We start from the raw sequence: 26,166 nt of genomic DNA, 5'->3' as shown, positions 1-26,166 counted from the left end.
AGGGACGCGGGAATGAAATAATATTCAATCTGTTTAGAGACGAAACTCAAAATATGCACTAGGCCTGGGGGAGATTTGAAATTAAAAGCATTCCCCGCTGAGGGAAATTAGAAAATAAAAGTACACCGCCATGATTTTGTAGTCAATGTAACCATGAAAATATAGGAATGCTTTTCACGAGTATATTGTTCATATTCCAAAAGGCAACCGCCTCTCAGAAACGCATAAATTATGCGGCCTATGGGGAATAAACAAGAGCGTGTCTTGCAGTCTTCGTCAGTACTTGATGAGAGTATTTGATATCACGCCTTGATCCACCGTTGCAAGTTCCAAGTTCCAAGTTCCAAGCAAAGGTAAGACATCAGAACGTGCTTCAGTAACTTGAGTTGAAAGAAGCTAATGCGCCGAATAAGCTTTGTTTTAAGCTAAAACTTAACAACGTTTTATACTTGTTTTTTTTCCTCCTAATTCGCGTTTTTCTGTTGCAGTAACGATAGTTATGGACACCAAAGTTGCCTGCCTGTTGTGGATCATTTTGGGGCCCCTTACCGTGTAGGGTACTGTCTCTGGAAACAAGAGGATGAACGTGCACGCCAGGCAGTGGGGCGGCAATGAACGAGGTGAGTGTTCCTCTGTTCCATTGATGACAAGCATACGTTGTTAGAATTTTTTAAAAAACTGATTGTGGCCATGTCAATTAAAATGAATTACAATTCTTAAGTCGTGTTTCAAGCATTGCTCATTGATGGTTTACAAACGAATGATCATTGTCTCTTGTTTGTTTGTTTGTTTGTTTGCTTACAGAATGCATGAATAATGGCGATGAGCAGTGCTACCCCAGGGGGCAGTGCCCACAGGGCTTTCATGAATGCTTTGATTACTACTGTGGTTCTCCTAATCTTGGATGCTGCTGCTGGGATGAATGGTAAGGATTCCTAGCTGGAAATCATTTATTTTATATGTTAATATGTTCATTCTTCTTTCCTCCGATTTTTAAACCGACCGACCAGCTCACTTTTACGAGAGAAGGACGATGGGCGACGAGACATTTTAAGGGGATGGCCTACAGTAAGGCAAGGGTTACAAGAAGACTGCTGAAGACTAGTTCGACTACTAAGCTCCTCGCAAGCAAATCTCCGGGGGACTCCCATATAAAAAGGACAGGGGTGGAGGACAGAAATTGTGAAAAAAAAACCCTAAGAGGTACCAAGATCCTGTTTTGTGGGCGTGACTAGAAATTTTTTTTCTCCCCTAATACGTACCAACTCTAAACAACACAAAATCTCTGGTCATATTTATTTCGGCTCAATACCCTAAAAGGTACCGCAGAAGCTCCCGCTGGGGACCTTTTGAGGCTGAACACCCTAAGATGTACTAAAACAGCTTTTTATATGGGAATTTCTCTCCTACTCCCCCCCCCCCCCTTCCCCCACCGAGGAAGAAAACATTTCCATCATGTAGTGTATGAAAACAGCTTTTTATATGGGAATTCCTCTCCTCCTCGACCAACCCTCCCCCCCCCCCCTCCCCGCTCCATCATGTAATTTCCTTTCTTTTTCCAGGTAATAATGGCGGCAATGACGTCTCACGAATGGAATTAACGCCTTAACGTATTCTTAAAATTATCATTGCCAAAATAAAACCCGAGGAATTAGTTTAGTAAATGCGGGTATTGAGTAAATGCGGAACTGCCTTATAAGGGGTTGGGATTCTGGTAAATATGGGTAATCTGAGAACTTTAAAAATTGTAGCAAGAGGATAAATAAAGGGTGAATCATTGAAAACTATTTCTCTTGTGTCCATCGTTTATTAACACTGAAAGAAGGAGAAAAAAGGAAGATTAATGGAACTCGATCGGAAACTCGGGGTTCAACACAATTGATTTGTTGGATGCAGAAATAAATAATAGTAGGACTGGGCAGGGCATTTAATTCAAAGATGAAAACTGCTAAGAACTCGGAGAATTCAGTCATGTCCAATCAAAATTTCGTGCAAATATATGCAGCTGACGCAGAGCGCGGGAAAGCGTATGCAAGCGAATCGCGATTGGCTCAGTGGATTGGCTTGGTAATTTCTGATTGGATGATAAAGTGGCGCGTTTTTTTAAGTGAATCGTGTAGTGCAGTGAAGTATACAATGATGCAAAATCACAGCAAATGCGTAGGAATGTCGGTCGTTTCGTCTACAAGTCGATTCGCCTACACGTTTCGCCTACACGACCGAAGTCGTTTCGCCTACACACTGAATATTCTTAGAACATAGCGCGCGCGCGACTTCGATGTAGGCGAATCGATTTGTATGCGAAACGACCGGTTACCATGCGTATTAGTTTCGGCACTCGAGTGAAAACCGGTCTTATCTTAGGATCGATTGCCGTCAGGATGCCGGATGCCTTCCAATTGTTTGCTGGCCAAAGGGCGACCTGCTTACAACAGACCAGCATTCAATCCAAGCAGAGTGAAAAATGCGGAAGGACTTCGTTCTATGTCAGGCTTATTACATTTCGTCAAAAATACTCTGCTGCGCGTCGTATTTTCATCTCCCTTCTCGGTGTTTAGATATTTCGATGAAACACGGCCTCTCTTGTTTGGTATATTACATCTAGGCCAAGCGAACAAACGCTTAATCCAGCTTGAAGTGAAAGATTTTCTTATCTTGTTTTTATAGTAAACACCGCCAATGACTGATGCACTGCACTTGCCGACATGTGTTACACAAGCCGATTTTTAACGCAACAATTTTTAAATCGATGTCGTGTAGCATGGCGTACAGGGCGACTTTCAACGCAACATTTCGTTGCGGGAACATGTTGCAGGTTTTTGAGAGCGGTTCAAAAATCTGCAATATTGTTGTCCGAATTTTGCATGTTGCGTTAAAAATTGTCTCGTGTATCATACCGTTGCCGACCTTTGCCGCAACAAAGTTGCCACAAAAGTTGTCTCGTGTAACATGGATTAAAAAAAGGTGTTAAAAATCGGCCCGTCTAACATCACCTTTGTCAGGGGAAAAATATAGCAATGATGTTAAAAAATAGGACTTTTACTTTGTTGGAGCATTGTATGGCTAAAATTTGTTAAACATCTTTTATGTTCGGAACTTAAGGTGGCTGAACACAGTTTTTCATACCTGTGTTTCATTGACCTTTTTCTCTAAAACCCTTGATCCCTCGGTCGTCAAAAATGGCAGCAAGCTAGCTAACAACACAACCTTTGGTTTTTTGATGGTTAAGCTGACGTATGTGCCATTGCCATGGCAGCATGAATAAATATAAACAGGCCTTTAAAATCGATTTTGTTTATTTGTAGAAAATCTAGTCATTAGATTTTCTTTATAATTTGCATGTAACAAGCTTGTAACGATTCGCACAAGTTAACACCATTTTGCTAATAATTTAACAGAGAGATCTTTAATTATCCCTTGGTGAAGGTTCACTGGAATATCTAGAATTTCCTTTGTTCAAGTTCAATTATTTTCAATACTCCAGTTACTTATTTCCTAAAGTATTTTCCTGCCAAATTTCGTGAAATTTTAATGAGTTGTTTTCGAGAAATAGGCGTATTTCCGAGAGTGCAATTTTCATTCAATCGCAATTTTTTCACCTACCACGCATGCGCTGCATTTTACTGGGTTCTTTCGGTAACAAAGAAAAAGCTGAGAATTGCTGGTTTCTTTGCATCATTACCTTTTCTAACATATCTTTGTAATAAAAGACTAAAGCCATCAATACACTGCGTTCAATTATAGAGAAAAATAGCACAGATAGTGCGGGTGTTGAGTAAATAAAATGATCCCTCTATTGACGGCATGTTTGTTTTTTGCAATCCTTGTGCGCGCGCTGAATTGCATCAGAAAAAGCGAAAACTGTGTTCGGCCACCTCAAGGGCCATTAACCGATTCATGCGCGCGCTCGCGCGCGTTGCTAAGGAGGTGAAATTTCACTACCGGTCACTTTCGTCAGCCTGAGCACGGCAAATAAAAACAACTCAAAAGCTTGCAAATTCGCATACATTTTAGATATTTTTCTTTGTGTTTCACAAAATGCAAAGCAAAAAAAGTACAAGCAAAGACAAAATAAGAGAAAGACAGAAAAACATGAGCAATATAAAGAGAAAAACTAACTCCGTGTGGCTTTGTGTGATCTCACCGAAGTGCCCTGGTAGTGTAAATTGTGCACGCGCTCAACTCAACTTCCAATAGATATCGCGCGCACTTCCGGTTTCTTTAAATGCTAAAGGAAACGCGGTTTTTCGTTAAATCCAGGCTTTTTCGACGATTTTCGATTAAAGCCAACATTGGCAACATAGCTATGCATTCCTTTTTCGAAATCATGCTTTTTTCAGAAAATTACGAATTTTTCAATATTTTGAAATGCTCTCAAAATCTGATCTTTTAGAAATGAAACAAAATCGATGCATGGCGTAATGAGGATTTAAATTAAAATATTAAATCAAAGAAAAAAATCCCGAGAAAAAAAATTTGCCTGGAGCGTTTGCATTTTTTCTGTATTAGTCACATGACCATGGGCGTGGCCTGATGACGTCATCACTAGTGTTACTGGTCATGAAAAAGTTGAAACACATGAAATAACTCTGAGCTAACTAAAAATGAGGAGGTTAGATGAGACTGAATTTTCCTTAACAACGGCTCGAAAAGATCGGTTAATGGGCCCTTAAGGTCATTCCTCACATTTGCATCGAGCATCCTTACTGCGCATAATTTATGGCGTCATTAGCGCGCGCTCGTGCACGTGCATATTGAAAACATGACGGATTTGCCTTGGTATTGAGCTCTGTCAGTTGAAAAATGGCTCTATCTCACCAACGAGCACAGGCACCCCAATTTTTTTTCCAGTGATTGTAGTCAACTAATCATAAGCTTTGCGTGAGAAAAGACTGATCTAATTTCTATTGCTGAAAATTGAATAAATAAGAAAAATAGCAGATACACTGTGGTCTTTTCTATTTTGCAGTTTGGTACCACGTCAAGAAATTTGGTTCAAATTTTTCATCAAGGATTTAGCTTTGTCTGAATCAAACTTAAAGTGTTTATTCGTGTCCAACACAATGTATTGACTGTAGTTTAATGCACGTTCTTATGAGTCTGGGCTCACAAAGATTTTCCAATTACTGGGAATGCGTTCTTATAATAAGCATTTAGTGGCAGTCCCGCTAAATGCGGTCCACTCGACTTCGGGACCAAAATAATTTTTCTTCATTTTTTGTCAGTGAAAAGTGTTTGACACATATATATAAAAAAGCAATTTATTATTTTCCAATTCCTTATTTTTGCTTTGCTACGAGCCAAAATTGAATTTTGGCGGAACTGAGGTTGCCGACCGTGATCAGAAAGGTAAAATTCGCAGATTTTGTGAAGCGTGCTACGTCGCCTAAAATGTAGCTCACGGAATTTCGTTTTCATACGAATTTTAAGGCACATTCATTTCTTTGACTGACGAAATATGGAAACTTTTCGAAAAATTCTAAGCTTACCAGCGAGGCTGGAAGACACCCTACTCCGAGGCCTTTGATCACTTACTAAAATTAAGCCAAATTTGACGGGGAAAATCTCAAAAGTTGGGTCTAAATGAAGCCTAAAAAGTACATCTCAGTAAATTTCATACCTTAGTTAACCGTTCTATAAGTTCAAACCGGTGGGTATCTCTTTGGATTGCACGCGAGAACAGATTAAAATCTGCTGCAGTCAGTGTGTTTACATCGCTGTCGCTCGTGTCAAAGCTCATTTGCATAACTCTAGCACCCGGTGAAAATACATCTTCTTCCGTTCAGGTTCGTTTGTCGACCTTCTGAGTAGTGGCAAATAGCTTCCTTTAATACTTGCGTACAATCTAGATCCAGTTTTGAGGTGAAGGTTGCGTCAAAGTTGATCAATTCTCAAGACTTGCGAGACTCCAAAAGTAAATAATGGCGCCGGTCTGCAGAAATTAACCGTAGCCGTCGTCCTGACCCTAGCACTAGGAGAAGAAGAAAATCGTAAGTTTTCATTTACCGTTTAATGGCAACGGAATCCTGTACTACTGCCAAGACTACTGGGAGCTTGAGGGCTATATGCCCGAATTTGAAAAACAACAGCAACGAACACTTGCCGGTTGCGTCGCTGGGAAATCAACCTGAATGAGATTTTCTCATTTCAATATTGATAATGAAAAAGCCACCCATTAATTTTTTGAACTAGTGCAATCTTTTCAGTATGACCGAACGACGACAATCATGGCACCTTTTCAATTTTTATCTACCTTTCCTCGGAAAATATAAGGAGTTGCTAATACATGAGGACGGAGGAAGCAGACATGGACCTAAAATTCACTTTTCCTTCCCGTTATCAGCCGTTCGTTTTTCATAGAAAGCACATGGAAGAAAATCAAAAGATGGGACCAAGAAACCTTCCAAACGGCGTCCATATCGAAGCGCGTGCAGATGTTGAGAGGCCGATTTCTCACTTTGTGTTTATAGGACTACTACCCTTCCCATTTTTTCTGACGACACCAGAATTATTGGCCATAAAAATAGTTTGTCTTTGATTTCTCCGCCTCGCGAAACATATATTTAAAGTGGTACTATGATCAAATTTTTACCCTTTGATTTTTTAGGTGTATCACATAGAGTTCCATGAAAGAATAAAAACGCTGTTTACTATTTTCAAATATATGGATTAGTTCCGGAGATACTTAAGTTTGAAAAATGTGTAAAATATGCAAATGAGATGACTGATGACGTCATACACTCAACCCAATATTATATTAAGTATATAGATAGAGCTTTCTCGGTCAATTTACAGCAGAATCTATTGAAACTTGGTAGGCTAATAGTTCTACAGGAAACACCCCTACGGCTATAAAAAGTTCTGTTCCCATGGCAACTCACTCTTTTCAAGTCCCCACCCACTTGATTTCAATATGTTAATGATTTTCAGCTTGGAAACCATTAAACGAGGCCAGGAGTTCAAACTAACATATTTATATGCCTGCTGGATCGTGCATATGAGACACCATTAGCAAATATCCAAATGGATCGCCAACGTTGGCCAGAAAAGCTTTTGATACTGGGGAGGTCTGGAACCCAGTATGTTGCCATGGTAACAAAACTGTTAAGCTCGTGAATTGCCTTAAATTGATTTTCAATCTCTTGGGAACTGTAGGTTTCTTGTAGAAAAGCGATGTCAACCTTTTGTTTCTTAATCCATGTAAAAATTGTTTTACGTTTATGAAAGTCACGAATCTCTCGAGCATTTAAGGACAACAGCTTAAAATTAAAATTAGCCATTTTCAGGTGAAAGTGTTATAAATAAGATCTTACAACAATTGAAAGTGGAGCCTAGCGAACAATACAAGATAATTAATGGAAAAAACTTGACACGCTTATTGAAGTTCTGAAATTCTGAAAACTTCATGCACACACACGAAACAAAACACACAACAACGTACAGCGATATACATGCCCACTGCCCCAAGACAAGTTGTAAGGGCGTCATCCTCTCCAGGCGTCATGCACGCCCTGCAGCACTAACAGCTATTGAAAAATACCTGCCTATATCATTGATAAGTAAAAAAGAAAACAGCAACAACAACAACAACAGCTCTTGCATAATTATGGAAAGCACTTTCCAGGAATAGCTATTCAAATAAATAAAAACAACAACAAAGTGAAAAGTCAGAAAAATGGATCGTTTGCTGGGATATATTTGCCACTAATATATAGACGGTCGGGCTGAGCTTTGTTGAAAATCGCTTTTAAATCTCTTCGCTTCGCTTCCTTCAATTTAGACATTTGAGCCATACGCAAATCGTACAACTTCTTAGGAATGTCTTCATACGGTCAGAGTAGCGAAGAAATCTGGCCAAAATTGGACGTGGGCTCTTTCTGTTAGGTTTTCCAAGACGATGAATGCGTTGAAACTCAATTTTCTTCTGTGGTTCCGTCATCGATGGCTCGTCTGCCATAAACTTGTAAATAACTGTCGCTGTGTCCTCGCTTAATCCTTCATGGGCATCAGAGATGTTGTCATTTGAAGTAATCTTTTCTGGGATGCCTACAAATTTTAAGTTCTCTCTTCTGCTGTAGGTTTCTAAATACAGAATCTGTTTGCGTAGTTCGTCGGTGTTCGAAGAACAATTATCTTTGATGCCGTAGGCATTCTTCTTCAAATCTGAAATATCGTCTTCACAAAAGCATAAACTTTCTTTCAACTCATCTACCGATTTGTCGATAGTCTTGGTTTTTGAGTCGAGAACGGAGACTTCTTTCTCAAGTTGGCTCATGGACATTTCATGCTAGATACAGAAGTAGAGAGGTCGTCTAGCTTGTCAAGCTTGGACAGTTTAGCTAAGATAAGGTCGACTTTCTCGGCCAAGCCTTCCGCCATTCCGAGAGCTTCGAGAATGGTGTCGTCGGAGCTGGAACTTTCTCTCCTTTCCTTTGCCTCAGTCAAACGCACAAAAACGTCAGGTAACTTTGGACTTCTCAGATTACTTTCAACAGTAGAATTCAGCTTATCCATAAAAAGAATATTAGGCAAAGAAGTAAAAGTTACTGCGGAGCGTTGCAAACACGTCTTCACTCCTCCATGACACGCAATTATTGGTGAGCAGATTATCCGGTACAATTCCCACCTCAGTTTACAAACAAATGGAAGTTTTTCTCCTTTAAAAATCCATCGGCTTATTCCTGATAAGCGCCTGGCAAACCTTCTCTCTATATTCTGGTTTTCCGTTCTTGTTTTAAAATATCCATCCATCTCTTCCAGCTTTTTGTTATTTTATTAGAAACTGTATAATCTTCCTCAAGGTAATGTAACCATTGTAGCTTTGCTAACTTAAGGCAGCCCACAGCTGTTAATTAAGTGTTTCCTTCGTTGTTTTTGTTTTGTATTGTATTGTATATACCCTCTCTGCCTTTTTTGCATTAAAACTTTGTTTTAGAAAACTGCCCTAACAAAATACGCGCGCTGATTGGTTAAAAATCGTGTTTCTATTAAACTATTAGATTATGAGCTCGAGATTTCTATCGCGTGATAGTTGACGAGGGCGCAATCCGAGTCAACTATCAAGCATAGAAATCGAGAGCGAATAATCTAATTGTTTTAGTATAAATCTACTAGTCGTTCAAAACTTTATCTATATCCTCTTCACAGACGCTTCGAAAACGCCAAGGAGAGACCGTCATTTTGTTAACAAGCGCACACTGCTACGCTACTCAATATCTATCACAGAATAGATACTGAGTAGCGTAGCCAATCACAAAACGGCATTCGTGATAGAACGCTAGTAGATTTATACTAAAACTCGATAGAAACACTGTACACGTTTTCTATTTCTTAACTGTAGTATTGTTAGCATTACTATAAGCATTGTAAAAAAGGTAAAGGAGAAATATTTAAATTAGCATTAATTGATGAAAGTAATGTTAGTATTGTAGTTAATCTTATTTTTGTATTGTAAATAATATCAGTATTGTAGGTAATGTCAGTATTGTGAATAATGTTCCTGTGGAAAGCAATTACTTAAAAAAAAATCAGTATGGACCGAGAAGACGAGGTAGGTGAGAGGTAAATAAATTAGGCAATATTGAACTTCACACTTTAGTAAACTCACACGCGGATTGCACTCTCTTTTGAACCTTGCAGCTGTTTACACTCGCTCATCACTTCATTCAAAACGTTTGAGCTTTCAAAGTGGCATAACAATCAAATTCCTTTGTTTAGTCTTCAGTCTAAAAAATCAAATTCAGTTATCAAGTAATATTTCTAAATCTTCCTATGTGGCTATTATGCGGGCGACCTCTGGCCACTGCACACTAATGGAAATGGACTAAAACTCAGCCAATTAGATAGCATTTACATTTAAATTAAAAATGTAAATTCGAACGGATGTTTTTGAATGGTATTTTTTTTTTAAATATAGACCAACACATTTTTATTAGTACACTAATGGATTTGCGGATAGAAAGACGAAAACTATTTTCTTTTTCTTAACTATAGTCTCCAGACTGCTTTTCCATCTTTTCTTCAGTTAACAAAGGGGACTTTTGTCTGCGCATGCGCGAAAAAATGAAAAGTTTTCTTGTTTTCACCTGGTTTTCGCACTTTTGCTTGGACACGCGGTTTTCGATCCTGCTGAATTTGACAACCGAACTTTCGAAGGAGAATCATTCTTTAATAGGTCCTCAGTAAGTCATGTAAGGCATGTTACCATGAAAAGCAATTCAAAGTGAAGAGAAAATTGTCCGTTTCATTTCGCTTATGGCAATTTTAGGGTCGATAAACCGCTTTCCGTGCACACATGTCACCGACAAAGGTGGCGATTTCCTTGGGACAAAGATGAAGCAAAGCAAGCGTTGATTCATTTTTGCAGTGTTTTGAAGAGTACCACAGGTCCCACAGGTCTTATTCGACGCCAACCAAAAGGAACATGGCTACTGTGGTAAGTAAAACGTATTACAGGTTCCTTGAGCTTATATTTTAGATTTTTCTTCGTCTCATCTTGCGGAGATGAGGAAACCATGTTGTTCTCATTTTCGATTTCAAAGTGTGGTTAAACAAGAAAATCTCACCAATTCTCTTTTCGTCAATCCTTCACTAAATTCGAGTCCAGCATTGCTATAAGGTTATTTTTTCATATTCTGGGTACCTTTGTGTTTTTGAGTTAAACCATCTCATTTTCAAGTGAAGTGAATGGTGTGATCGATAAACGAAATTTCTGTTTACTTCAAAATTAAAATTTGTCTTCAAACCTCGGAGACTTTTGTACTCCTTTGTGATATGTGAATTCCCATTTAATAATGGGTGACTGTTCAATGTGTGGACTATGCCCTGGCAAAATTTGGTACCCTGTTTCCGGTGTTCCTCTGTTTACTATTAGTCACATGAATGATTTGAGGTCGGAATTCAATTCTACAAATTCACTGACAGTTTATAACGCTTCGCGTTTTACAGCTCTTAAAATGAGCGACATTGTTTTATACCGTTGAAGAAAAGCATTCATTTGATTTAAGTGATTTAAGTTGAGTGAAAGTTTACTCCAGCCAACCCTTGTTGTTATAAACCTTGTTAAACAAAATATCCCCGCAATTGATTTCACGAAACTCGCTGGCAACGCTGTTTTATAGGTTGGTCTATCTTGCCTGAGCTGGCGTTTTTGTGAATATGCGAAAAACTAATTTGTGATATGGGAATCGGCTTTAACTAGTGAAACTACAGTTACTCTGCTATAGTTTAACGTAAAGAAATGAGGATGTTTCCGGTGTTCCGGTTGCCCAAAATTCACCTCCAAGAGGAATCTTCCACGACCAAAATTTGCTTCTAGTCACGAACCATTTTCGAGTATCTTACATAAACGTACGACTTGAAGAAAGTTTACGGTATTCATAACTTTATATCTAGTTTAGAGGCTGTGGCAGTGAGGAAAACGTCTTTTGCCATTGTTTTCTTGCAGATGCAGCCGTTTTAGAGTGTGTGCAGTGGCAGCAAAATTAAATTAAGCATGACATATGTAAACTCATTTGTACAAAGAAACTAAGGTAATAAAGATGAAGGTTTCCTCGACGGTTTCTCCTTAAGCATTGACTTCTCCAAAGTTATGTGGGAAACCAGAAGAGGTGCAGAAAAATTGATTGAGTATTGACGATACACATTCCTTTGTCAGTCTATTGCTGGTTTTCAGTGTCACGCAATTCAAAATAGATCAAAATCAAAATCAAAACCGGTCAATAGATTAAGTCCAGAATCTGGGAAATGAAAGAAGGTAAATATGCAAAGACTTTCGCCAAAATTCTGGTCACAGAAATTTTTCTTATGCGAGATACGCGGAGAAAAACCAACAGAAACATCTGTCACTGAGTTTTGCTACAAAACCGTGAATTTATTCCTCGAGGAACTCTAAAATACTAAAATAATACTTTTTCTAAGACGTGAACTGTTCAGATAGCCAAGTTCCCCGAAATAAGTCACTTTTTTAACCATCATGACAGGTCTCTAGGCCGTCATGTTAATGGCGCGTCACGCAAAAGCTTAGAAATTCAAGCGTAGTGTATCACAAAACCAAGAACCCATTCGGAGCCAAAATTTGTATGAATATTAGTTTTTAGCCGCTCTTATACATCATTAAAGTAAAATCTGAGGAAGATCAATAGTTTTGTAGTTCGAATTTTAGTGACGTCATGTGAAAACCAGCTATTGTCATGAGGCAGACAACAAGACTTCTCTACATGGCCATTTCTACTTTTGTCATCAGGTCATTGATTGCATTAACAATTTTTGTTTGTTTTCATAGCTCTGATCATGAAAAGAGTGGTATGAGTGGTCCTGAAAAGAACCATTTCAATACTATGTAATGTTTTCTCTGCAAAACAATATTTGTCACTTTTATTTCTCATAAGGCTCACTTATAATCTCAGAAGAATGCTAAAAGCTGAAATGGACGGCAAGGTACTTAGTTAAGTCTGCGTCAGGCCAAGTGGTCCATACTGCCTGAGCATATCCCAGTTTCCATAGCATAGATGGGGTGCCAGTCCATTACAGGGTTACCCCCCGGCATTAAAATTCAGCGCCACCCATTTATACACCTGGGCGGAGAGAAGCATTGCAAGGGTATTGGTAAACTGTCTTACCCAAGAACACAATGTAATGACTCCAGCCAAGGCCCAAACCTGAATAGTTCAATCAGGAGTCCAGCGTGCTGACCATTAGGCCACCATGGCTAGTCTACTTACAGTGGAAGCTGTCTTAAGCTCTCTTATTATTAATGGACACTCTTATAAGTAGACTATTCTATTTGCGACAGCCTCCACAAAACTCTGTTTGAACTCCCAAACAAGCTGTTTGTTTAATTGGGCATGTTTGTTTAATTGGGCATTCCCGCAGGCTGCCCTGGGACCGTTTCTCGAAGGATCTGAAATGTTTTCGCACCCGGAAAGCGTAGCAAAAATCTCAAACCTTATGATTACAGATGTGAGGAGAGAAAATTAGATAATTAAGTACGTTTTACATAGTTGCTTTCGCCATCGGAAAATATAGAAATCCAACGTAGATACATTAGTTTTAGTTCGTTTTGCATTTCTCAGTTACAGGCTGCTGTTCCAGTTCATGGACCGTAACAGACACCTACTAGTTTGTTGTGGGATCATAACTGTAATAAGCGTTGAACTGTAATTGCCACCTGCAATAGTCTTATGTTAAACTGTTATCTACCTGTATTGTTTTGAAAGTTATTAATATTGTAAACGATGAATTCCGTTATAGCCAATCGAGCTTTCTGAGATGTATTAGATAATGTTTAGTTAAGAATTTTTAATAGCTTTACGTAATCCTTTAGAATTGTGCTTTCGGCTTAAATAGTCGTGCCTTGTAAAATATTCTTTGGTTACATTCTGGTTATGTTCGGGTACGTTCCGAGTACCTTAGTGGATTAAACTCTAGTATTGGACCCAAGAACTGTGTATTCTCTGCCTTCCCGTTGGATTGTTTTGCTGTAACAGATCCCGAGTCCTCTAGGAGTCTGACAAACTCCGTCGCTGCAAGCGTGTTTCCCTCTGGATTGTTGTAACAAGGATAACAACTTAAGCGGCCCAAAAACGTGTTATCACACAGAGCTGTTTTATTCACATATTCTTAATATGAACAGAGGTCCTCTTCATACAAGAGGTTTCTGGCGTATACATCTCTCTGTTTTTAGATACAGATTAATTGAAAATGGCTTTGCAGGTCTGAAAAGTTTCCAGGGCTTTCAAGAAACAGGCCCCTGGACACAGAGGGAGTAAGATTTAGTGTCAGCAGACACCCGAAAGGAATTACTTGAACATTTGTACATTGTACCACTGCAATTTGTTGCAGTGAGACTGTTAATGTTGGCTGCAATTACGATTTGTCGAGGAAAAGGTTGTTGTTATTCATGTTTTTTGATCGTGGATGGAACGGTGCAACAGCGGACCACTGAGAGAACAACTACTCGTCGGAACAATGGAACAATAGGAGGATCGAAATGCACCAATCACAGCCGACCTTTGTGATATAAATGATCCCGTGCAATCAGTCGACCTTATCGTCTGAAGAAGACTAGCAGTAAGCAGTCGAAACGTCGCGATCTACATCTCAAGTGACTACATCGTGTGACAAACGATAATACACTTTATTATTTAATTATGATTTGCTCTTAATTATTACTAATAGTCAGTCTTAATACTGCAGTATACAGTACTGTGTTTGGTTATCACCGTAATCGCAGCATTCCCAAAGGTAATAGAACAAAACAGATCATTTAATATTGCAGTATTTCTTGTATTTACAATGTTTGTAGTTAGCTCGGCATCCCTTATCCATCCCTTACACCCCTAGTGGCACCTTATGAGAAACATTCTTGAAACCAGACAGCTCCAGTTCCACACACCTTTTTTGGGTCTTGAGGGTGTCCGCTTATGAGAGTTTCCACTAGTTGTACCACTTTTCTCAAACCAAGTAACACAATTGAAATAAACATGATTACATCTGTTCACTACAGTCCACTACATTTATTTGTGCATAATTTACAATTTTTATGATTTAATTCATTGGAAAGACAAACCTCTCGAGAGGTGGCAACTGTTTTGATGTTTGTGACATGGTACATTTTTTCACACAATGACTGTTTTATAAAGCTATCAACCTGGACTTGAACATTACCGTGTTACATCAGACCCATTTATCATTCTTAAAAAAACAGGAAGCGAGAAATACATATTCTTCAAAGCAACAACAGTACCTGCAAGCAATAATTTGCTACAACTGTTTCTCTGAAGAAGGAAATATGAAGTGCTATCCATAAAAGAGTTTCTCTGCTTTCAAACACAACAGCACTAATTGTATTTAGTAATGGAATAATAATTGTAATTAAGCTTATAGTTAAATCAAAGGGATGCTTGAAATTGGTTATTAAAACAGCTCACTTTATGCGTATATTTCAATGCCATTTTTGATGTAACTTCCCTACCTTGCAAATGCCCACAACAACAGAGCAAGATTCTGAGTGGAGAACGCAATTTCTACTATAATATCACATTAATTTCCAAGGAAGCCAATCAAAGTAAGTTTTTACAGATCGATACATGTATTGAATTAATTAAAAAGACAAAACAAACTCCTTTTTTACTATAACACCCTTGCACTCTTGTTAATTAACTTACAACAGCACTTTCTACACACTGCCCATTCTCTAAACTTTACATACGCGCTGTTAGAACGCGTTTTTTGCACTTGTGGCGGACCATTTTTCCACCCAGCACAGCCACGAGGGAAACAGTTGCTCGCCAGTAAAAGCGAAAACGGTAACCTGTGAGAAGTTTGAGTTTTCCCGCCCTAAATTTTCCTACCGTTATGAAAAAGAGGTCAAAGCAAAAAAACTGCAACGTTTACCTAAAACTCTAGAACAAGCGATGAAGCAAAGTCAACAACGAAATCGCTCTTTCGGACGCCATCTTTGTTTTTAAGATTTCGGCAGTGCGCGCTCAGTAAGAGCCTGAGTACCAGTGTCACAAATCAACCAATCAGACAAAAGTCTCCTTTGTTGCGCGAATAACTTTCCTTGAAGTGCAGTCAATCTTAGCGGCTTCCAAACCAATCAGATTTACCTCTACTGATTTCAATGCGTCTTCGTGTCCATTTTCTTTCGAATTGACGCCATAACTGCGTTGAGTTGAGTTCGGATCGTGTTCGTCGATTCCATGCTCCACTTTGTCAGCCCCCATTAACTCATCCTCCACACTCAAGCGCAGTCCCAGCAGCCGATTGACCAATAGCAGCTCTAGAAATGTTGTTAACGCAGCCCAGGCAGCAACAGCAACGACCGTGAGCAGCTGAACTCCCAAGAAGCTCCAGCGACCGCCCTTGAAGATTCCAAACTCGTTAGAGAATCGATTTTCGAGGATATCTTTTTCAACAAAGAAGGCGACGGACAATAGGCCCCAGATTCCTGCCACACCGTGTGTGGGTACACAGCCCACAGGATCATCGATACGGAGCCTCTCGAGAAGAGCACATCCAGAACAGGCTAGGAGGGCGCCTATTGCACCAATTACGATAGCCTCCCATGGGTGAGTAAGAGAACAGATGGCTGCGTATTAAATGAAAGAATATGAATGACTGATAAGCGCTGACTGAAGAAATAAACAAAACTACCAGACGCAACATGATACGCGTGTAATTCCACTGCATTGCATGAGAATACTCTCAAACTGTTGGCTACGAGCTCCGAGTCGAAACTCTACTTTACTGACAGCGTTCGTTTTTCATGAAAATAGGACTCATCGAACTCGCTTCTGAGCTAGAAGCACTAAACACGACAATGGAGGGCGTTTTTAATTTAAGATGATCATAACTTGTTTACCAATTATTTGCTTGATGTCACTGCTGTGACCGAGGAGGAATGGTAGTAATTAACTAATGTAGAAGTGCTGATGAATGCTAAAAACTGTTCCTCGATTTTCAATGCGCCAAAGTGTGTAAGTCTTTTTTGTCAAAACTTGTCAAAACTTTCTCTCATAGGCCTTGTCATGTGACGAAGATCCGCAAATATCCTATACGTCTAGATCAAAATAATTTTTTTTTAGCAACCAATAAGAAAATCAAAAAAGCCACAGACATTTTTGTAGTCCGTCATTGATTGACATGGTTCAGTTTGTTTGGTCGTACGTGCGTGGACGAAGACAGGTAATTCAGTTTAGCAAACATTTTCAGTTTTGCATTTGAAGGCTCGCGTGTCCTTTAAAATAATCATTTCTTTTGACGCTCCGGTGGTGTATACTTTTCTATGGTTTTGTTAAAAACGACGCCAGTACGAAAGATTTTCGGAAATTAAAGACATACTCAGATAGGTAACCTAGATGGTCCGAACAACTCGGACTAAATGTTAGCTGCAAAAGTGGCATCACTCAACGCAAATTAATTTACCTGTTATGCTGACGAGCCCAGCCAGAATCCCAGTCACAAAAATTGGAATGTTTAACTTGTTCTTTAAACAAATGTAGCTGAAAGTAACAGCAAATGGAATAATTTCATGTAAAGATGTCAAGCCATCCTTGGATGAGTGGGGAAGTAAACCAGGCAAACATTGAAGCGGGAAAAATTTCGCCGCTTTTATTTTTGCTGGGTTTAACTCTTCCCGCTCCAAAGAACTACCGCTGGGTCCCCAAGGATGACCTAAAGCGAGGTTGCCTTATCGATAAGGTCTGGATCCCATGTTTTTACCCAGTTCATCATACGTCCCGATGGGGGGAGGATAGCTATTCAGCGGAGCCTTACATGTGGAGCCTCCGCACTCAGGTCTAAATCCTTTCCTTTGTATACACCATTTTTGACAGGAAAAGCAACCCTTCTATGTACCCTTTCCATAGAAAATGTCTACTCTTTCACACACCTAACGTACACACCCTCGGATTGAGTGATCTCTTGAAACATTGGGATGAATTAGCCGTTGAAGGAATCTGTTCTGGATATTTTGATGGGCAATTTGAACTGAAAGAAACTTCGTATACTTCCACCTAGAAAAAGGTAAATCCTTTTAGGCAGAGTCTCCCCGTGATGGCATGACACATGTCAGGCGCGCCTAAACATTTGTGTAAAATTGAAGCGCATTTTCATATCAGGAAAAGCATTTTCGAGCAGCAATGTAATTTTGGTGGCAAAGTCAAGATATAAAAATTAGTCCCAGCTGACAGAAAAGTCAGATTAGTATTCCTACCTGTATGTCATCCCCACTATCCCTCCACCTATAGAGCCGTTGATAGTTACAACTGCTGCCCTGTGTGGTAAATTGCATACGACTATGAGCAAACAAAAAGTCGCCACTTGAAAGAACGAGCAGGAATCGAACTAATAATTAATCTTTCACGCACGCCTTCTTCTAGTTTGGTTTGTGATCTGACATGAAAGATTAGCAATTCCATGACCATATGCTTGAGAAAACGTCATAATTCAATAAAGGAAACGACTTAAAGATAGAAGCAAGCCCGGGCATGTAGAAACCTATTCTATGACGTACGTTATGTTAGAGAGTTTTACGGCAAACTGCAAAAAATTGTCTCTGATTTTATTGCTATGTTTGTTATTATCTTTAATTATATCAATTTATAATCATGATAGACAGAAAAATATGCCCTATTAACCGTAAATACTGCTTTGTTCACTTAAGTGTAAAAACGTCTACAGATGGCAAAAGTTCAGTTAAAGTGCCACTGAAACGAAATTTTCGTACTCTCTTTTATTAGCCCAATTTATAGTTTCAAACGTGCTTAAAATAATGAACTTTATTTCTGTCAAATCCTAACGGAAAGTGCTATTTTTAGCTGCTGAAATCGACTTTTTGGAGCAAAACAGTGTCCGGGCTCTGGAACCGAGTTTAAGGATCTTGTGACGTTACTGGTTGTATTCACGCAAGAAGCGCTGTAGATTCTCTCTTGTTTTCACTTGATTTATTCAAGTTTATTCTTCATATTGTCGATACCTACTAGTTTTCTACCTTGTAATTTCTGTCCAGCCTTGACAGGAAATACACATCATAAACGTTGGAGGGCGCCGAAGAGTGTAGATTCACCAAAATAAATGCTACAGATTAGAACAGCTTAGTATACTTTTCGAACATCTTGAGCATTGTACGGGTCCGCAAATGATCCCAGGACCGCAAATGATCCCGGACCGCAAATGATCCCCATATTGGACCGCAAACGATCCCAATCAAAAAATAAGGAATGGCATGGATTTATATCAGAGGAAGGTGAGAACATGTACAAAAATAATGAACTAAAAAACATATTTTATCATTTTGCAAAAAAAATATTCCACAGTTGCTGTTTTGTTCTTCGAAGGGCACAGATCGTTTTCACTGTCACGCAATAAAAAAAAAATAATAAATCCAAAACCAGCCAATGGAAAAAGGTAAGAAATTGTGATGTACGCCGTAGAAGATAACTAAATAAGACACTTCCCCAAGTTTTAGGCCTGTGCGTTTCTCCAAACTTCAGATATTCGTCGCAAATGTTTCCCAGAAATTTACAGAGTCCAGTAAGAGAACGCCATGTTGGTGTGCGTACATCCGTGGTACACCAATATGGCGGCCGGAATATAGTGTAAACATCTGGTACTTACTTTGGCTTTCTAGGCGACTGATTATCAGTACTAAACAAACAAACATTTATATAAGCACTTTTCCTAATGCTCTAACTTCTAAAAAGGCTTAAAATCATGAGATAAGTATATATTTTTCAACAAACTCAATCATAGCCTTGTGTCACGCCAGCTCCATAACCCTGAAATTCAAAATGCTCTGGTTTCCAAACGAAGCACGCTAATTGTAAACAGATATAAATATACCGCCTCTTATGCCTGATGAGGATAAAACATGTCACATTAAGACGATTTATTGAATTAGAAGTCTTAGAAAAACACGTACTTGTAAACATTCTCGAAATGCCGATGGCGATAGTATCAAACATCTATCAAACAGCTAATTGACAAAACGAAGGGCAAGCCTTGGCCTTGCGTGGTCATGAAGCTGAACTTCATAACTATAGCTTGGAATTTTGGCTTCTTAGAATACTCAAGTAGTCATTTCCGAGGAATTAAAGCCAAAATACGACCAACTAAAAATTACAAAATAAATTTGTTCAAATTTCCAGCGCTACACACTAGATGTTTTACAGAGTGGTGAAGCGTTGTAGGCTTGTGGGTCTACTCAGGTGACAGCGTCTTCCATAACAGTTGCTTCATGGTTAGTTTAAAACTTTAGACGAGTGGCGTTAATGGTTGATAAAATGTGATTTAACTATAACACCGAAATATCAATGTTTAACAAAGGAGGAGATGTAGCGTGTGTTGCACTGATCATAATTTTACAGAGAATTGCAAAGAAATGTAAGCCAAGTCGTGTTTTGATGATTGAGTGGTGATATTCATAACATCGTAGTTAGCAACAAAGTTTAGTCGAAAGTATGCAAAAAAAAAGAATCAAGTGGTAAGCCATTATAATTATAAGATGGCTGTAATAAAAACATCGGTATTCACGTACGTCAATTCCCTATCCACTCCATCCCACTATCCATGCCATTCCTTATTTTTTGATCGGGATCATTTGCGGTCCAATATGGGGATCATTTCCGGTCCGGGATCATTTGCGGTTCAATTTGGGGATCATTTGCGGGCCGGGATCATTTGCGGTCCTGGGATCATTTGCGGACCCGCACTGTACTCGATTCAGTGGAGATTTCGAAGACGAGTGTGGCAACTTTTATATCACGTCCTGAAGCCTTAATACGATATTTCGTCGTCTGTTTTCAGCCTGGTTCTGAAATTTGGATTCTCACGTTAATCTAAGGGCTATTAACAAGGTTGGAATATATCCTCGGCAACTTTACTGCATTGAAAGCCGTAAGCGCATCAGCCATCCGCACAATCACGAAGTTATTAACGGTCCACAAGCTTTGAGTCGAGTACTTCTTTGCACACAGAGGGCATCCTTTTATGATCTTAATAAGTGAAAGTTCTTGTGGTAGACAAAATGTATCTTTGAAAATTGTGATCCGCAGCAGGGTTTGCTTTATCGCCGCATACGTATCGGTGTAAACAAAGCGGGAATTTCGCTTCTCTTTTACACGTATCTCCCAATTGCAATATTTCACGGTCGATGGATTACTTTGAGTTCTTTAGCACATACTTATGTCTATGATCTTCATTTAATAGTATCCAAGTTCAAAGCAATTCGTTAACACGTCACTAGTTTACAATCCTTTCGAAGGTTTGAAGCAATTTGCATATATGACCTTTCGCCGCCGACATTGTCACGCTTTCTCTCGTTTCCTGAAAACATACCTGTAGGGTCATGGCAGCTTAGTTTACCTTCTTAGTTTAAATTCGCTCCCTCATATAAAAGAAGACGGTTTCTTAAATTGTTGCTTTTGTGATAACTTGTAGGATGTAGCAGATACAACTGGACTAAAGGTCACTGTGGCACAATCTCGTCCACGGTGAAACTCACAAAGCGTCCCGTTTCCTTGAAGCGAAGCGACTCGAAAACTCGAAGCGTTGCTGCTGCGATTCGTGCAGCAGCACTCCGGATAATATTTTCAAAAGCCGCTTTCTCTTGTTTTCATGTCTTTTTTACTTTATGAGTGTAGATATTGTTTAATGAGACCCTGTTAGGGGTAAATTCCGACAAGCGACATGGCCTTAAAACGGCGACATGAGAGCTATGAATTGGCGAAGAACGACAGACTACTCCAGCGAAATAGAGAAAGCGACACCAATGGCAATATAGACCGACAACGAATTTCGGAACTGAGAATGCAGTGATTGTTTTGAACGTCTGAGTCGAAGTGAAGATGCATTTCCAGAGTTTTAAATGTGTTTTCCTCTCTCACGCGCGATGTCGACGGGTCTTGAAATCCAGGCTTTCTTGTATATGCTAAACGTCCACGTCGAATAAATCGAGTCCGTCATTGCTGAGTATATTTTCCCACTCTCAGCTGAGTGAGCAGTGTCCTAAAACGCCTAAAAACATGCTTAAGGAAAAAGGAAAGAGATCTTCGAAAGTCGGCTTCATATTTTTATTAGTGGGCCACCTGTAAGAGAAAATGAAGCTGTATTAATCAGGAAAAGAGAGACAGGGGAAAGCTGCCAAGGTCTTCTCGTCTTCAGCAGAAGGTAAGGGTTACGCCAAATTCAAAGGAAGATTAAAGATAGGAGAGATTATCTGATTGAGGCCGTTGAGATTTTGAGTTAAAGAACGGTTCTTAAACATAAAAATTGTAAAAACAGTCATAGGTTCGATTGTACTTTAGGTCCAAACACTGACTGGAAAAAGGCTGAAAATAGCAATTCCAAGGGTGTAAATTTCAAAATTTCCCAAGGGGAGCATGCCCCCACATCCCCTAGGAGGTTAGCAAATTCAGCGCTCGAAAACATGCCCAAGCCCTTAGAAAGTATGCTCCAATATGCCCCCAGCCCCTTAGAAAATTTTGAAAAATTGAAGTAGCTAAGAAGTCTTTTCCTCCATTCTGAGTCGAAATTTTATGCTTTAAAAGTAACCATAAAGTAATCACTAAACCCACTGACCGGAGAAATGCTGGCTCTGCATAAGAATTCCTACTGCTGAAAAGTGTTCGAAGCAAGTGCAAAGCATACAAGGAGTTAATTATATCCAAAAAGATACTTAATTATAATTTTATATGTACTTGACTAAAACAGCAAGAAACCTTGAATGCGCGAGAAATAATAGTTTGAGCGTGAGAACGCAAGATTGAATTCTTTTGCGTGAGCCTCGTGCTCAACGCGTGAGACTTGAGAGCACTCTGTCGCGTTTTTTTTAATAAACAAAGGTATTACGATGTGTTATACGTGTAGCTTCGTTTTAATCGAACAAGGTCAAATTTCCCGACACAATTCCTCTGAGACGAAATTCCGACAGGCGACATAGGAGTCTTGCGAAATGCCGACATGGCTGGTGGTGAATTTCAGACAGGGGACATGGGTACCCCTCCTAACAGGGCCTCTTTAATTGACGGCTCGCCATTTAACCAATTAAGAGTCCCGATCATTTTGCGATCTGAAGAACTCCCACTCGTTTGCTTGCTTACATAAAATATCCTCCAAATATCCAATTAAATAGACTGGATAAATAGCCCCAGGATCGACTCTCCACCCCTTCATGTCTAAAGCTACTGTTATTATCTGCTTTACAGCTCTGAGATGTCCTTTTAAAGATGTTTTTGGGGGGCTTCGAACAGTATTCTCTTCCCCCATAATCACTCTAAATTTTCATCGCGGCATGAGATTAATACAACCAGTAACGTCACTAGGCTGTTTTGGCCGCGCCAAGATGGCCGCCAATTTTGGGCTTAACCAGCAAACTTCGAACGGCTGAAAAAGCAGTTTTCGCTTACCGTATGCGAACAAAAAGTCTGCAGTGTTTCCAAGTAGGGTTGAAACTTTATTTCTAAGCGAAAATCTCACATACGAAAATTTCGTTTCAGTGGCACTCAGGAGCCATAATCGGGGACGGAGACCGTAAGTCTTGGGATCCGCGTGCACCTATGATATGGGACAATTTTTCTATTTTTAGAACAAATTGCGCCATACCGACGTCATTATCCGCGCGGATCCACGCACGTGTCGGATGCTCTCGCGTGGACGTTGTCACGTTGCGTGATCAAATGGTGAGAGTTGCGAGATTCTCTTACAGATTTTTCACAGCGATGGCAGGGAATAAGACAGGGAATAAGAACCAGGGCTCTTACGTGTAGTTTTATGCTCTGAGCTAATGGAAAAGGTGAGTTTTTCAGGGTCGAAAACAAGACTTCAATTTCGCGCTGTGAATGAATAATATGTGCTCGCGCTAGTTGAACGCGTAAGCTTTTGCGTTTGTTCTGTAAAGAAAAGTTATGAAAGACAACTCTTTACTTTGGTATCGAGTTAATTTGAGAGTTTCCCGAAACAATGATTAATCATAACCAAACCCTGTTTTTGATAGTTTCTTATTGCTTCTGTTTGTTTGGCGAGTTTGCAAAAGTTTTTTAACGGAAAGTATGACGCGTACATAATAAGCTCATTTGGATAGTGCAGCGCGTGCACCTTCAAATCCGAGTCGGTGTTTTCAATATTCAACAAATCCGGACAAAGATTTCTTTCGTTGTCTTTTGTGCTGAGATGCTGCAACAGTTTTCACCAACGCCAAAAGGCTACTAACATCGTGTGTATTTCTTTAACATTGTGAAATTTTACACTGCGAAAATAAAAAAGAAAAGAAAATAGACAGAGTTTTCATAACTCAGCCAACGAAATCGTAACTTTGCTGATTATTTCTGCTGTATTCACATATATTCAGTTAAGCTTTTAGTATGTTCTCAAACATTTATCAGCCTTAAACATATTTAAAAAACTAGAGATATTATATGAGTTCGATGTACGTTTTCACACGAAAGTGGGGAAGTCCAATTTGTCATGTTTTACTGACTGACGCATCGGCGGGCGCTCTTATTCATCGACAACAGACAATTTATTGGACTTTTACACAGACAAAACTGAGCAGCATCTACAGAAATAAACTTTATTGTCACTTATTGGGCCTTGATAAAGCATCAAGCGTTGCTTACAATTCAGGCGAAACTCAAACTTGCAATTACTTTGTTTTACTTTTCGGTCGAGATAGACCTGGCGAAATCCTCGCAAGCGTGTGGCAAGAGGAGGGAAGCTTTGAAGTCCTGAAACGGTGCTATATCCAAATATATCCAACTGGTTTTTTGCTGTGTTATGGAAAAGCTGTTAATCTTCAACATATGTGAAACTTAGAGTGGAGTAATGTGCAGCTCTTGTAAATGAAGCAGCGGAACACAACTTGGTCAGCACTAAATTCGGCACTGTCTTACTTCACTCAAACTGGAGCAGCTTACGACGAAAATACTGAAGTAAAATTCCAACAGACATGAACATATTGATTTGTGGGCCAAAAACATCAAACATTTCGGGAATTTTGGACGCCATTTCCCCGCGCTATATCCGCAAAAATCCACGCAGCATGTACGCGCGTGTGCCGCACATGATGGCGCAATTTGTTCTAAAAATAGAAAAATTCTCCCATATCATACGGACAGCCCCAACGCTAGAAATAGCGCGCGCTTACGGTCTCCGTCCCCGATTATGGCTTCTCGTGGCACTTTAATATTTTCCGCTTGTCGTTTGCGGTCAGCAACCGTCAATCCTAACCTCATTTTTAAGGCCTCAGGGATCCAGCCTAGAGAAACCGAAAAAAGCGAAGAAAAAGAATAAATACATATTCCAAGATGTAATTTGAGCTACCAGTGAACACTATCGCAGTTCAGTAGTTCAGTAAAGATTTGGTTATAGAAGATAATTCTCTTTCTCCAACTTCTGATCCCAAGGCCACCCGTTGCACAGATCAAACTAAACCCATAATTCAATATCTTGGCCGTTTAAACCTGAATTATTTATAACCTTGTACTATAGAACATTCTTACCTGCAGGCAAGTTTCCACTTCATGCCGCTTATTCCAAACGTGCTGCCACAGTTAAAACCCAGCCAGCCCCACCATAACATGAAGGTCCCCAAGAGAACATTTGTAGGAGAAGCCATTTGTTTGGGCGGAGAATTTGAATCGAATCTGCCAGTTCGGGGCTTTAACATCAAAGTCGCCACCAAGCCACTCACTCCGCCAACTAAATGCACAGCACCGCATCCGGCAATGTCGACAGCGCCCATTTTCCGAAGCCAACCGTGTTCATCCCAGATCCAATGAGCTGGAGCACAGTATGTCAGAGTGTTTAAGAATGAGTAAAGTGCGTACGCTTTTAAGCTCGCCCTTTCCGCCATAGCACCAGAGACAATGGTTGTCGCAGTCGTAGAAAAGGAGAGCTGAAAAAAGTACTTTGAAAAGATCTTCCCCATTTCTCGTTCGTCTGCGTCCGTCAAAAACTTTCCAAGGCCGATAACCGGGTTTTTACGCTCGCTGATTCCGTAGCTAAATGCGAATCCGAAAAGCCAATAAGACAGTCCACCGTATATCACATCCACCGCGTTCTTGACCATGATGTTCGCTTCATTTTTCCTGGAGACCATTCCGGATTCGAGAAGTCCGAATCCGGACTGCATTGTAAAAATGATGAAAGCGCTCGTCAAAATCCACGTAGCGTCATCTGAACCTATTCCTTCCGCGAAGTCTCCCTTACCGAGGTCCTTCGTTGTTGGTGCTGTGGTTGAATTTAAAGTGAAGTTTGCTTGATCCATGTTCGTTGGTTTTGATCTTGAGGCAAGGAAATCCCAATAAGAAAAATTCTATAACTGCGTAAAAGATATATCCGGAGATCAAACGGGTTGGCTTTAGAACTCTGCTCCAACTCGTCCTGACACTATCCTTTGAAATCGGTTTTCAGTTCCAGAAGTTCCTGTATTAAAAATAGTCACATGCAGCTGACTGTCAATCATTCTCCTGAAGTTTAAGTTGACATGAATTATTCTGAAATTTTTCTTGTTGTCACTGTTGCGACAGTCTTAATAAGGTCACAAGCAACCAAGAAGAAATTTCTATTGTTTTCGAAACACTTTTATCACGAAACATTATCCTGTTTGCGTCATCAGCAACCACTAAGGAAGTAGTAGCTTGACCAAACGATGGTTTGAAAGGA

General features: G+C 39.7%; 2 protein-coding genes, 1 long non-coding RNA gene and 1 pseudogene across 3 annotated transcripts; 2 read left to right on the top strand and 2 right to left on the bottom strand.

Moving 5' to 3' along the window:
- Nucleotides 1-222: 222 nt before the first annotated feature.
- On the top strand, nt 223-1,787 carry LOC149103285 (small cysteine-rich protein 4-like). Its single transcript, XM_089273987.1, has 4 exons — nt 223-353; nt 489-620; nt 805-925; nt 1,563-1,787. Exons 2-4 carry the CDS (start codon nt 581-583, stop codon nt 1,564-1,566), a joined length of 165 nt encoding a protein of 54 aa, XP_089130113.1. The 5' UTR covers nt 223-353; nt 489-580; the 3' UTR covers nt 1,567-1,787.
- Nucleotides 1,788-7,667: 5,880 nt separating this feature from the next.
- LOC149103284 (uncharacterized) lies at nt 7,668-8,557 on the bottom strand (annotated as a pseudogene).
- Nucleotides 8,558-10,037: 1,480 nt separating this feature from the next.
- LOC149103283 (uncharacterized) lies at nt 10,038-11,556 on the top strand. The gene is made up of 2 exons (XR_016201976.1): nt 10,038-10,435; nt 11,447-11,556. It is a non-coding gene; the product is annotated as an uncharacterized LOC149103283 (long non-coding RNA).
- Nucleotides 11,557-14,501: 2,945 nt separating this feature from the next.
- On the bottom strand, nt 14,502-26,015 carry LOC149103282 (putative ammonium transporter 3). Its single transcript, XM_089273417.1, has 4 exons — nt 25,002-26,015; nt 17,720-17,779; nt 16,930-17,006; nt 14,502-16,093 (listed from the first exon to the last, which is right to left on the bottom strand). Exons 1-4 carry the CDS (start codon nt 25,766-25,768, stop codon nt 15,528-15,530), a joined length of 1,470 nt encoding a protein of 489 aa, XP_089129543.1. The 5' UTR covers nt 25,769-26,015; the 3' UTR covers nt 14,502-15,527.
- Between the last annotated feature and the right edge of the window lie 151 nt (nt 26,016-26,166).

The sequence above is a fragment of the Orbicella faveolata genome, unplaced genomic scaffold (assembly GCF_042242905.1).
Source record: "Orbicella faveolata isolate gen_17 unplaced genomic scaffold, um_ofav_v1 contig_35, whole genome shotgun sequence".
NCBI lineage: Eukaryota > Metazoa > Cnidaria > Anthozoa > Scleractinia > Merulinidae > Orbicella > Orbicella faveolata.
Note: the sequence above shows the minus strand (reverse complement) of the source record. Positions and strands in the feature narration are given on the sequence as shown.